Below are 13,313 nucleotides of genomic sequence, written 5' to 3' on the forward strand. Positions count from 1 at the left end.
TTCATTGGGGGGGGGGCGGGGCAGGACATGCTGGGGGTGAGGCTGGGGAATGCCTCACCCGGAACTAAATGTACCGCACGTTACTGAGCAGTAGACAACCTTCTGTTGCTATTGTCTGTAATAGGTGCTTACGTCTACATAACTCTCTTCTGTGTAAACCCTCTTACTTACTATGCTAAATAATCTTTTACCAATTATCCGTGCAGGCCCTAATGCATAGCCCTAATCTAATTACATACTTTGCATATCCAGGCCCAGACCACAGCTGGAGCGCTGAAGTTTGGCTACTCCTGTCCCAAGGCAACAATATACTTCCTGGATCAACAATGTTTATAAAAATGAATAGACACCTACATATATTGTGGATTTTGAAAACAGCTAGAAAAAGTGTGCATGGAAGTCTATTTCACATGATCACAACTCTTACTGTAAAGAGGCCTTTCTAAGAAGGTTACACTTTTTTTCCTCCAGGTCCAAAGAGTTCCCTTAGATCCCCCTTTAAACACATTTTCTCAAGGGAAAATAAAACTGAACTACATATCCAGGAAGACATGAAACTAATGCTCTGCACAGGGGAAGGATTAGGCCGATTTATTGAAAGGGTTGAAAATGTTCACACAATATATATTTTTTGAATATTCGTTTAAAATAGCAAATCGTGTGCAGAGGAAATAAGTAAACAGAAATATAACGGTGAATACTCACACAATCACAAGAAGGTATCTTGCCTGCTCTAGAATCTGCAGATTAACATTGCACACTGTATTAGTTGGAGTTATAATGTATATAATTCATCAGCAGAGTGACTGGTTCAGTGCATCATTATAGAAGATGACAATTTAATGACATTAAATTGTAACATAGAACTTTTTTGTTTTGTGCAGATACCAATATAGTATTTTCCTTGTGCTTTATTTTTTTCAATAATTATGATAAGTAGCCACTACTATTTCTTTTGCACATTACATGATTATGGACTTAAGAAATTACCTGGTTATTCTTGATAAATGTTTTCACTTGGTAGTGTAAAAAGCTATCTCTGCATCATGAAAGCCTTGGAGCAATGTCATTCCAGACATTTTCATTAGAGAAAAGTTTAAAGCGAAAAGCACTTTTTCTGTCCTTCCTTCCAGGCATGTCAAGCATATTAATTCTGTAAACTGATATCCTTCACCCATTGCAGACCAAGCACAGAGTATATATAGGAGACGTTCCAGTGGTTTGCACTCAGAGGCGTCCTGTCTCTTTCATCCATCTCATTTTTCAGCTTATTCACATTTTCATCTTTTTATATATCTAAGCCACGATGAGTCAATTTAAGCAGTTTGGTGGTGGAGCCCAGAAGGGTTTCAGCTCATTCTCTGTGTCCAGAAGTAGTGGAAGCTTTGGAGGTGCTGCAGGTGGTGGAGGAGCTGGAGGAGCTGGTGGAGCCGGTGGAGGAGGCTTTGGTAGCAGAAGCCTTTTTAACGTGGGAGGTAGAAAGACCATCTCCATCAGTACCGCAGGTGGTCAAGGTGGATTTGGGGGTGGTGGAATAGGCTTTGGTGTAGGAGCTGGTGGTGGTGGTGGCTTTGGTGGTGGATCAGGAGGATTTGCATATGGAGGTCAAGGGTTTGGTTCTGGGGGAGGCCAAGCTGGTATTACAGAGGTTACAATTAACCAAAGTCTTCTGGCACCACTGAATTTGGAGATTGACCCTAACATACAAAAAGTCCGAGTCCAAGAAAGGGAACAGATTAAAACCTTGAACAATAAATTTGCCTCCTTCATTGATAAGGTAAGAAATTGTTATATTATTATGCACTATTTTTCTATTTTGGAATGAGATTTGTTTTCATTAATGGATTTACAGATGTATGCATTTTTTCACTTGATTTTGCTTGTGAATATATTTAGCACAGATTATATTCGTGTGTGACTAAATATTATTATGCACTATTTTTCTATTTTGGAATGAGATTTGTTTTCATTAATGGATTTACAGATTTATGCTTTTTTTTTCACTTGAGTTTGCTTGCGAATATATCTAGCACAGATTATATTTATGTGTGACTAATAACCAGCAGATGTTTATGCATTTTACTTTGTATTTAAACTATAGCAATTACTTCCTGACTTAAAACTAAACCATAGAATATTTCTAATTGATTTGTAAAATCTATAGGCTGTCTTTTATTAACATTATAAAATAATATAAGTGAGATAGGTTTGGTATATGTGTATGTAATACCTAAGATATGCAATATCTTTCAATTTTCATTTAGAGGACGTTATTTTAAGTTGAAAGGAATTACAGTTTTCTTGTAATAGTATTTCATAATTGTTTATGTTTGGAAATAGGTTCGGTTCCTTGAGCAACAAAACAAAGTCCTTGAAACAAAATGGAGCCTCTTGCAAGAGCAAGGAGGGCAAGTCAAGGGTGGAAGCCGTGGCAAAAGCAATATAGAAGCTATGTTTGAAGCATACATGAACAGCCTAAAAAGGCAGCTGGATGCTCTCCAAAATGATAAATACAGACTAGATGGAGAACTCAGGAACATGCAAGACTTAGTGGATGACTTCAAGAACAGGTAAGTGACATATATTGTACTGTAACACACTATTAATGATGCCAATCTCTTTTTTTTTGTAAACTAATTTTTCCCAAAATGTTTATTAATTTCAATCAATATTGTGACTAAAATACAAAATTCAAGGTTAGGAAAACACAAATGGTTTCCATGCACTGCAGTATGTTCCTAAAGAATTCCATTCACATTTCCATGGCAGAATTTAGCTAGCAAGCAATTCCGGCACATGAGCAACCACTGAAGCTTATACAGAATGTGCCTGCAATGTACAAAAAGTAAAACCTTCTGAATTTAGATTTCTCTAGCCTATTTTCACAGTAGCTGTTCAGTTCTGTTAACTACCTGCAGAATGAAACAGAAAAAAAATGCAGATGGAAAGAATACAGGCTCCAAATGCTTATCCTTAACATCTTTAAAATCCTGCAGGTTACCTATTTTACAGCAACACTGAGTCTGAATGATGAGTGGTACATGAGGAAAGAAGATGGGTGGGGTCACAGACTGATATTTTACATCCTACATGTTAGACAGATGATTACCTCCGAAAAGAGAAAATAAATTCCTTTATCCATCAACAGATAGTTATAAATCCTATCTGAAATTGCAGGTCCCTTTGAATAAGCTGCTGAAGTGCATAACTGTACTTCTTCTTATATGCAGATATGAAGATGAAATTAACAAGAGGACATCAGCAGAGAATGACTTTGTTATACTTAAGAAGGTAAATTGAGACAATTGTGGCACATACTTGTATGAGAACGCTATAAATGTACAGGCTGTAAATGACAGTGAAATAAGTCAAGTAAAATATAAAGTGAAGTTGTTGTTTATTTAAAACTAGTGGTAATAGGTTTCCTAAAAGTAAAGGTGAACATAGACCACAGCACACTTTTGGAAATATAGGCAATATCTGACCTTAAGGAAAGATCTTTAATTAACCAAGTATGTAGCTGTTTGTCTGGAGTTCCAGTTTAGTGCACAGACTGGTCACTCAGGGGCTAATGAAAATACTCTGGTGACTGGTTACTGAGATGTCAATGCATATACTCAGGGGACTGGTTACTGAGATGTCAATGCATATACTCAGGGGACCGGTTAATGAGATGTCAATGCATCTACTCTGGGGACTGTTTGCTAAGGGATAATGCAAATATTTGGCACATTTCAAGTTTAATGTAGATACTCTGAAAATTGATCACTAAGGGGTTTCTGTACTTTGGAGAATGTTCACTGAGGTCTATGCGCATACTGTGGAGACTAGGCACTCAAGGAGGTAAAAAACACTCTGCAGACTGAGCACTGAAGGATTATCATGCATATTCTGGTGATTGGTAACTAATTGTTAATGTACATACTCTAGAGTGTATTCACTTATTGCACTTACATTGAATAGTGGTAACTGAGGAATTAATTCACATACTCTGGTGATTGATCATTGAGTTAGGTAACACATATTCTATGGCGAAGACAGAAGTCTGAAGTGTTAATGCATATACATTGGATATTGATCTTTGAGGAGTTAAGAATGTTGGATGGTAGTATACAGCAGGGACAGTGACAGGGAAAAAACGTGGCATATAGATAGTTGCTATCACAGGCTGAAACATGTATCAGTTAAATCTGATATGAATGCAAGAAGAAATGGAGGACAGATAACACAGAGACTGTAGAAAGGTAGCTTAGGACAGATAGCAATGACTAAGAGCAGAGATGCTGCTGTGGGTGAGTAGCTTACTGCAAAAGGCAAAAGTAAGCTAGTAATTCACATACACTATACACAGCTATGTTGCAGTTCCTTCACTGTCCAGTATTAGACTGAGGGCAGGGTGGTGAGTACATTTTATTGCGTAATTGCTGTAGAGTCCGGTCATCAACCTGGTTCTGTTTTTGGTAGAGCTACAAATCTTAACAAAAAAGTATTTTTGCAGGTAAAACAGCTCTCATATATGCATTTAAACAATATGTTTAACTGTTTGCCTGGAGTTCGGCCTTTTCTTGTACGGATCCTTTTTTTCTTAGTAACTTTATACATAATTCAACATTCTTTGATGTCATTGTAGGATGTAGATGCTGCCTACATGAACAAGGTGGAGCTGGAAGCCAAGGTTGATGCTTTAACTGATGAGATCAACTTCCTCAGGAGCCTCTATGAACAAGTAAGGCATACAATTGTTTTCTTGTTTTTAATCCAGTTTAAAAAGATTGCAATCAGTGCAGAACAAAAGTGGTAAAAATAGAAAGATTGTTAAACATAAGGCAAAAAACAGGTTCAGTATGACGAAAATCCAACGCGGTTTTTGTTTGCACCCCCAAACTTATTGAACATACTGAGTTAGGATAATTTCAGGAGTGAGTAAATCACTGTGAAAAAAGCAATAGTGAAATCTGTAAATTTGTGGCTAAATTAGTTTCACTCATCCCCACCTAGAAATTATATGTACAATAGAATGGATAATGCATGTCCATCTGTTTTAAGCATGTTTCTATTATTGGTTACAATAACTTTACAATATTACAACGGCATGTTAACCAGTTTGTTAATAAATGGATAAAAAAAGGGCTTTATTTCTTTATCTGTTTACTTAGGAAATGGCTCAGCTGCAGTCTCAGATCTCTGACACTTCAGTCATCCTCTCAATGGACAACAACAGAGCATTGGATCTGGACAGTATCATTGCTGAGGTGAAGGCTCAGTATGAGGACATTGCCAAGAAGAGCAGAGCAGAGGCAGAATCTACCTACCAAAGCAAGGTGAGTGTATTGCGAGAAATTCTCAAGGTGATACTAAGAGACTGAAGGACCAGAAATACTATTTATTGTGTAAAAAGGGGTAATACATATATGTTATTTTTTTATTTTTGTTGTTGTATTAATAACTTTTTTTCCAACAATAGGTCAAGGAGTTGCAAGCATCTGCTGGTGCACAAGGTGATGTCCTGAAAACTACCAAAAATGAGATCTCTGAGCTGAACCGCAAACTCCAGAGGCTTCGCGCTGAGATCGAAAATGTGAAAAAACAGGTAGGGCATTGTAATAACATAGCAACATATTTCTAACAGCAAAGTTATAATACACTCCAGGGGCATGGTAGGAAACCTAAAGAAACAATTCCATATCCTTAATCTATAGCCTTAAAAATATGACCCCAGACTTTATCTAAGCAGGGTTGCAACTATTTGTACGTCAAACCAATTTTTAATGTTTAATATCTCCTAACTGTAACTATAGTTCTGGTGTACTATTGACCTAACTTTTGAAAATCTTGTATCACCTCCTCTCAAAAAGTCCACCCCCCTCACAGAAGCCTGTCACACCAGCAGTCCGCCCCTGGATCTCTATATAAAAACAGTGGGGAGTATAGTGCACAGTGATCTCTATATACACACTGATCTCTATATACACTGTGGGGAGTGAGGCACACAATGATCTCTATATCCACACTGGTCTCTATACAGTAAACTCCCCATTATCCGGCATCCACAGGGATTGGCAGATTCTGGATAAATGTAGTTTCTGGTTGCTTGAGAGTTACTATTAAAAATAGGTCTAACCAATGCAATACCCCATACTACTGTATATCATACCATAACATAAACTCTCTATTGATTTCATATTAATATTGAAATGCAGTAATCAAAAGCAAATTAAGAAAAATAGACACACTTAAGACAAATAGACACACGATCATTCCAGGATAACACATGACGCATATCAGCAAAACAGTGAGTACACAGGGGGATTTTTTTTCTGGTTAGATGAGAGTTCTGGTTAGTTGAATACCGGGCAACTGAGAGTTTACTGTATATACAGTGGTGAGTATAGCACACAGTGATCTCTATATACACACTGATCTCTATATACACAGTGGGGAGTATGGCACAGTGATCTCTATATACACAGTGGGGAGTATGGCAGACAGTGATTGATCTCTATGTACACACTGATCTTTATATACACAGTGAGGAATCTCTGAGCGGTGCTGGTTCTGATTGGCTCCCATACAGTCCAGATTCTACACTCTGATACATTGCACCTCTCACCTGCTCTTCTCCTTCTGCCTCTTCCATCTCTAGTTTTCTTCCAGTTATCCCAGCACCTGCATTTTGCCTGCCAGGCCCTCCCCTCTTCTCTTCCGCCACCTGTTACTAGCAACACAGCCCAGAGTCCGAGCAGGAACCCATTGGACCCCACCCCCTGCTCAAAAGCCCGTTGGACACCTCTCTTCCCCCCTACCCGGACCGGAACCAGATCTCACTGGGTCCCATGGGTCCCACTAGCCTCGGGCCCTGGTGCAGTCGCCCCTGTTAATGCTGCAAACACTCAGCTCTATCTGACTATGTGATGAAATATATATTACTTGGCATCATGAGTACAGAAATCAGTTTGTAAGATATTTGTTTTTAGAGTGTTTTAGAGCATTCTTGTGATAGATATGGACATTTCATACACAATACAAAGTGTGAGGAACCATAACTGTGAGTTCCTTTATAAAGTTTGAGCTGGATGGAATTTTTGTGTACGTCATGAACTAACTAGGTAGATACCTATGTGTTGAACACATGTTGATAAGCTCTATATGACTGCAAAGTGCACATTATTGATGTCTCACTTGACAGAGGTGTTCTATGCTTTGGATAATATCTTCTAGATATAGTTTTAGAAGTTAGTTTTTTAATTTTATGAATAATGTTTTTTTTTATAACGGCTTATGCGTTGATAGTTGCAGGAAATGTATACAACATTATATGATCCATTTAGAGGTAGTGACAGCGTTATAAGTTACATATGTGCATGTTTTGTCTTGTTATTGAGTTGATTGTGTTATAGACATGATGCGCAGACCTTACTGTTATATTTTGAAGGGGACCTTTCAGGATAGCTCACAGCCAAGGTTCTCAACCAGTTATTATTTAACCTCTGGAAATGGTTCTAGCTTTGGGGACAAGCAAATTCTGTTGCTGCACTGATGTCCTCTGCTCTGATATTAGTGCCCCTCCTGGGAACTGAGCAAGCGAAAGTGTCCTGCACTGGGTTGAAACCTTAACCATAATAGATAATAGCTGTCCTGACAAGTTCTCTTTAATTGCACAATGATGAACCAATGTTACTGTACTCCATGAGAAACTCATTTTGCTACGATTATCTACTTTCCCCACTGTTTGTTAAATGCTAAAAGTCAATGGAAGAAGTATACATTTACAGGATAGTGGCATCTCATATATTGGTTGTGGCTCCTAATTATTGGTTACAATTATTGTTATGCCTCGCCACTTTATCTCAGAAAGAAAGTTGGTACAGAGCCATATTACGTGTGGTGTGTTTGTGAGTTGGAGGTAACGTACAACCCAAGGCATCCCCTATGAGTGCTGCTGCTGGCTAATGATATCAGTTGTTATACATCCGCAGCAAGACTGAGGCCTCGGCTGCCCCTTGGACTGGCTGGAGCCAGGGGTGTGGCTGTACTCAGCAACAACTATTTTCTATGGAATTGTGGGTGTAGGGCCCTGTGGATGGAGATTTAAATTTTTGTTTTCTATTGATTAAACTTGATAACCCTGTGTCTTTTTTTCAACTTGAGTAAATAGCTAATCTAGCTGATTAATTATGTAACTGTGTTAGGAATTACAAAATTGCAAAATAGGACCTAATAAACAGAGTGCATATGAAATGATAAATGACTTGAAGATCATGATTTATATAACCAGATAGTTAGTGGAATGGCATAACTGGTCTATGGAAGGCAAGTGTTTGAAAAACATGTGGTGCTTGAACCCCATACTATAACAAAACTGTTATCGTATATAGACAGTTTCCACAATCTCTTAGTATTAAAATGTATTTGTTTATTTTATTTAGAATGCCAAACTTCAAACAGCCATTGCTGAGGCAGAGGACCGTGGAGAGCTTGTCCTGAAAGATGCTCATGCAAAACTGGCTGAGCTGGAAGCAGCTCTTCAGAATGCAAAACAGGACATGGCTCGCCAACTGAGAGAATACCAGGAACTGATGAATGTCAAACTGGCTTTGGATGTGGAAATTGCCACATACAGGAAACTTCTGGAAGGAGAAGAAATCAGGTAAGGAATCCTTCTGCACTGTGTTTCATAATACAATAAACTGCATTAATTGCGCTGCAATCTATTGCCCAATTCCTGTCACTTCAAAAAGGTGCTATACGGTACTGTTTATAGAGTCTAACGTATCAGAAAGAGCCTATTGGGTACTGCTTAGGGCAGCAGTGTAAAAATCTGATGACATGAAACATTTATGAGTAAACAAAACTGCCCTGGTGCCTAGCCTATAGACATGGAAATATTTACATATTCTGAATAAGCAGTACATTGGTTTTTAAATAATTCCTCACTGACCTCTGCAAGCTATAGGCACTGTGGGGAAATTCATTTTCAAAGTTCACTATAGAGGCTCCTCATTTTCTCAGTCGGTGATTTAACAGGGTTGTCAAAAATGAGGTCCCAAGTCTCCAAAAACAAATTCAGTGCTGAGCACCAGAAACAAGTTGCAACACAGGTGCCCAGGGGGCAGGTAAGTTGCTACCCCCTGTTTGGTAAATGCTTTGGACTTATACTAAGGCAAGTTAATATTAAAAGAATAAAACATATATTAACCTGGAAAAACAAACATTTATAAAGCAGTGAATGTGGCATTCACCAATCTTTCTCTGCAGGTAATGTAATGTGTAAAAACACATGCACCAGGGGGAGGGGGTACACCTGCAGTGAATATTTGGTGAATGGCACATTTACTTTCATAAGTATAAACCGCAAAACTACTCATCCACTCGCTTGTTATATCTCGTCTTGACTATTGTAACTCCCTCCTCATTGGCCTTCCACTACACAGGCTATCCCCCCTTCAGTCTATCATGAATGCAGCTGCCAGACTCATTCACCTTACCAACCGCTCAGTGTCTGCATCCCCCTCTGCCAATCCCTACACTGGCTTCCACTCGCCCAGAGGATACAATTAAATATTAACAGTCACTTATAAAGCCATCCACAACTCTGCCCCCGGATATATCTCAGACCTTGTCTCAAAATATCACCCTAACCGTCCACTCCGCTCTTCCATTGACCTCCTGCTTTCAAGCTCCCTTGTCCACTCCTCCCATACTCGCCTCCAGGACTTCTCTAGAGTCTCTCCCATCCTGTGGAACTCTTTACCCCAAATACAGTTCCAAAGTTTATTGTTAGGGTTTACATACACCGGAATTACTTTTTTACAAGGTTTTCTTCTGGAGTAAAAAAAAACAGCATTTGGATATGGCTTCTTTTACCACAATTATTTTAAAACATTATGTAAATATACAGTAGTTTGGAAACAAAATATTGGCTTTTTATCCACTGCATGCTGCATTGCATTTCCCATCCGATAACAATGATAGAAAATTTACCAAACCGATTCTATAATTAGTAGAATTATATTTTCATTGGATAACATATACATAGAATCCTATTTTCACTTCAAATGACATAATTTTACAGCTTGTTTATTTTAAAAAAACCCTGTTGTGTCTTTCTACAAATGTTTAGGTTGACCACAGACACCAATGTGAGCATCTGTAAGTATTTAGATACTTTTGTGTCTTGTTTGTCAAACATATATCGTTACATTTGATGTATTATTTATATATGAAATTAAATGTAATGTTATGCTCTTTACAGCTGTGGTCAGTGGAAAGACCTCCCTGGGAAGTGGTGGTGGTGGTGGTGGAGCTGGAGGAAGCTATGGTGGATCCGGAGGAAGCTATGGTGGATCTGGAGGAAGCTATGGTGGAGCTGGAGGAAGCTATGGTGGTGGTTTTGGAGGCAGTGGTGGTTCGGCTGGAGGCTACGGATTCAGCTCTGGCAGCTCTGCAGGATATGGATTCTCAGCTGGCGGGGGAGGTGGCAGCAGCGTACGATTTGCGTCCAGTCAGTCAAGCTACAGAAGTTAAATCTCCCATGCTCCACTTTGGCACGGTGCAAATTCCTATCTTCTGCTTACCACTATATTGAATTACTGCATTACCACCAGATTATTCTCTATTGCTATTCCTAATTTTGGGACTATAAAACAGTGGGAAACCGAATAGAAAACACATTTTTCATGTAAGAGGAGGGTAGGGAAGGTGGACACCCTATTTTCACTTGTGAAAGCTTAATGGTATTTAGGCCTGCATCAACCACATCTCTAAGTGTATTCATCACCAGGATCAGGCATGGTGTCTACCTTCACTATTGTCCTTTATAACTCTTCAGTTTCTATATTGCATCTTCAGCTATGGCTTTAAGTACAAATTTTAAGCTTTTGTCCCACTGGTGAAAACCTTATTCTTAAAAGATGGCAAAAAAATCAACCTTTGATTAAAAAAATAAAGAATTTGTCTTGAAACTCCTTGATTGTACATGAGCTGTATTTAACATCTTACATCTTAGCAGCTACAGCAATGGTAGACACAGATACACGGGCTTATGTAATACAATCACAAAGGGTATTCATTTTGTTTTGTGTATTCAGACTTTTGTAAGGTGAAATGTTTATAGATAAAGACTACCTCATACCATTGCTCTTAGCATTATGTAAGCAGCTGAGCCAAAACAATCATAGTTTTAAGATAAAGATAAAGATTATTGGTAATTCCAGATTTAGAATTAGGTATGGTAGGTCCATGCTTAGGGGCGCCAATGTGTGGAGGGTGTCTTCTGCCTGGAATTTCTCCTGCACTTATGCCATCTACATTATAATATGGAAAATGCAGCATTTGACTGACTTTTGTTAAAAAACAAAACGTTTGTTCAGCAGAATGGAGTTTTTATTCAGTTTCTATGGAGCAGTACGGAGTGTCTGAACCTCTCACTGAAGTGTATGCGCCCAGTGCACTCATCCCAACTGTCAATCAGGAGCTGAGATGGGTGCACTAAAGGTATGCAGTCCAGTAAGAGTCAGTATATTATACTGCTCTAAAGAATAGACGGTGCAAACATCCCTCCAACCTACTAAATACAAATGTCATCCAGATGCTGTTTGGTCCCTAAACAGAAAAGATGGGGAAAGAGGATGATTAGTATATTATATAGGAACATACCACCTGCCTAATATGTGACCTATGTTAGTTGATAGCGTGTAACATAATGCATGGAAGCAGGGGTGTATCTACTGCAAGGCAAACTAGGCATTTGCCTAGGGCGGCACTTTCCAGGGGGGCGCCAAAAAATGCTACCCCCAAACCAGTTAGGTAAGAGAAAAAAAAAAAATTATATTATAAATGATTCATAAATTACTGCCAGTACCCCTGGACCTTGTGCTTCTTTGACTGGGGGACCAATGTGTCCACCTATGCTGCCTACTCCAACATATATGCTGGCGGCAGCTCCTTCCTCTTCCTGGTCTACATGCTGTGCAATGTATTGGTGTGTGTGACTTTCGTCCGGATGCACTGGCAGTTCGTGCGCCGGACCTCCCTGGGAAACCAGCACCCAAATCTCCGCAGGACCCCAGGGCTGAGATCCAGATGGTCATCGTGCTCATCAGCACCTCCGTGGTGGGGAGACCAAGGAAGTGCAGCCTATAAGCTCCGTGCAGGGTTATGTCTCTAGCCCAGCGGCCAAGGCAGAAGATTGGTAACTGCAGAATTAGACAGCCCAGCATATTAAGGCAGAAGATTGGTGTTGCAGCTGCAGAACTAGAGACTAGCATAGCATGGCAGGGCAGGAGAGAATGGATATTGTAGCTGCAGAACAAAGGAGCCCATCAAGCCAGAAATGGAGAAGGTGGCTATTGCAAAGGTAGAACTTGAGCATCCCGCTATGTTGATAGCACAACCTGTCAGAATCTAGATACACCGTGCGCACTGTATCCCGCGACTGACAGGGTATGCAAAATGTCTTAAACAGGAAGGGGTGGGACTAATTTAGATTTGGGATTGGGGGTGCTCGGGTTTAGTCTTGCCTAGGGCAGCACAAAACCAAAATACACCACTGCATGGAAGTATGGCACCTGTGTGATGGTGCACCTCTACAACACAATACATTCCAACATAATGTGTAGAGCGTGGTATATGTCAACATAGCACCTCATTAATATGATATATGCTAACAAAGCACCCGTTTATTGTGACACCTCTATAACATGGTATATGGCAACAAGGCGATATAAAACATAGCACCTGTGTAACATGGAACTTCAGTAACAAAATATATGGCAAAGGGCAGGGGCGTAACTAGAAATCACAGGGCCCCATAGCAAAATTTTGTATGGGGCCACGTGATTGCTAGTCATGCCACTTGCAGAGCCCCAGCGGAGAGTGACCCCGCAGAGCCCACCATAGACTCTCTATAGTGGGCTCTGCAGGGTCTGAGATCTCTTACCTGTCAGCGCCTCTGTGGTTGCTGGGCCCCGACTCCTGTTCCGTTCCCGGGCCCCGACTCCTGTTCCTTCCCCAGGCCCCGACTCCTGTTCTGTCCCCGGGCCCTGACTCCTGTTCCGTCCCCGGGCCCCGCCTCCTCTGCTATCGACGGGCCCTGCCTTCTCTTACATCACTGGCCCCACCTGCTCTTAGGTCGCTGGCCAGTGATGTAAGAGGTGGCGGGCCCCGCCTCCTCCATTCCGAACACCGCCCTCATCTGCCGCAGCGGCTGGCTGTCACTGACACAGCTCCGCAGCGGCTATGAGGGGAAATGCGCCGTGGCCGCTGCTGAGCTGTGTCTGTGACAGCCAGCACCCCCACATGCCATAGCGACCCAG

At 40.4% G+C, this 13,313-nt stretch overlaps 2 protein-coding genes across 1 annotated transcript in view; both read left to right on the forward strand.

Moving 5' to 3' along the window:
- The window catches only part of LOC108797351 (keratin, type II cytoskeletal 4-like), a 203,181-nt gene extending 192,583 nt beyond the window's left edge, over nucleotides 1–10,598 (forward strand). The window contains exons 3-11 of the mRNA XM_018568939.1: nucleotides 1,401–1,777; nucleotides 2,341–2,570; nucleotides 3,231–3,291; nucleotides 4,631–4,726; nucleotides 5,157–5,321; nucleotides 5,465–5,590; nucleotides 8,427–8,647; nucleotides 10,121–10,149; nucleotides 10,253–10,598. Coding sequence (XP_018424441.1) covers nucleotides 1,401–1,777; nucleotides 2,341–2,570; nucleotides 3,231–3,291; nucleotides 4,631–4,726; nucleotides 5,157–5,321; nucleotides 5,465–5,590; nucleotides 8,427–8,647; nucleotides 10,121–10,149; nucleotides 10,253–10,524 — 1,577 coding nt within the window. The 3' untranslated portion in view covers nucleotides 10,525–10,598. The remainder of the gene's footprint in view (nucleotides 1–1,400; nucleotides 1,778–2,340; nucleotides 2,571–3,230; nucleotides 3,292–4,630; nucleotides 4,727–5,156; nucleotides 5,322–5,464; nucleotides 5,591–8,426; nucleotides 8,648–10,120; nucleotides 10,150–10,252) is intronic.
- The window catches only part of LOC108797349 (keratin, type II cytoskeletal 5-like), a 162,906-nt gene that overhangs the window by 132,363 nt on the left and 17,230 nt on the right, over nucleotides 1–13,313 (forward strand).

This window comes from Nanorana parkeri, unplaced genomic scaffold, assembly GCF_000935625.1.
Source record: "Nanorana parkeri isolate BGI_ZX_2015 unplaced genomic scaffold, ASM93562v1 scaffold1262, whole genome shotgun sequence".
Taxonomy (NCBI): domain Eukaryota; kingdom Metazoa; phylum Chordata; class Amphibia; order Anura; family Dicroglossidae; genus Nanorana; species Nanorana parkeri.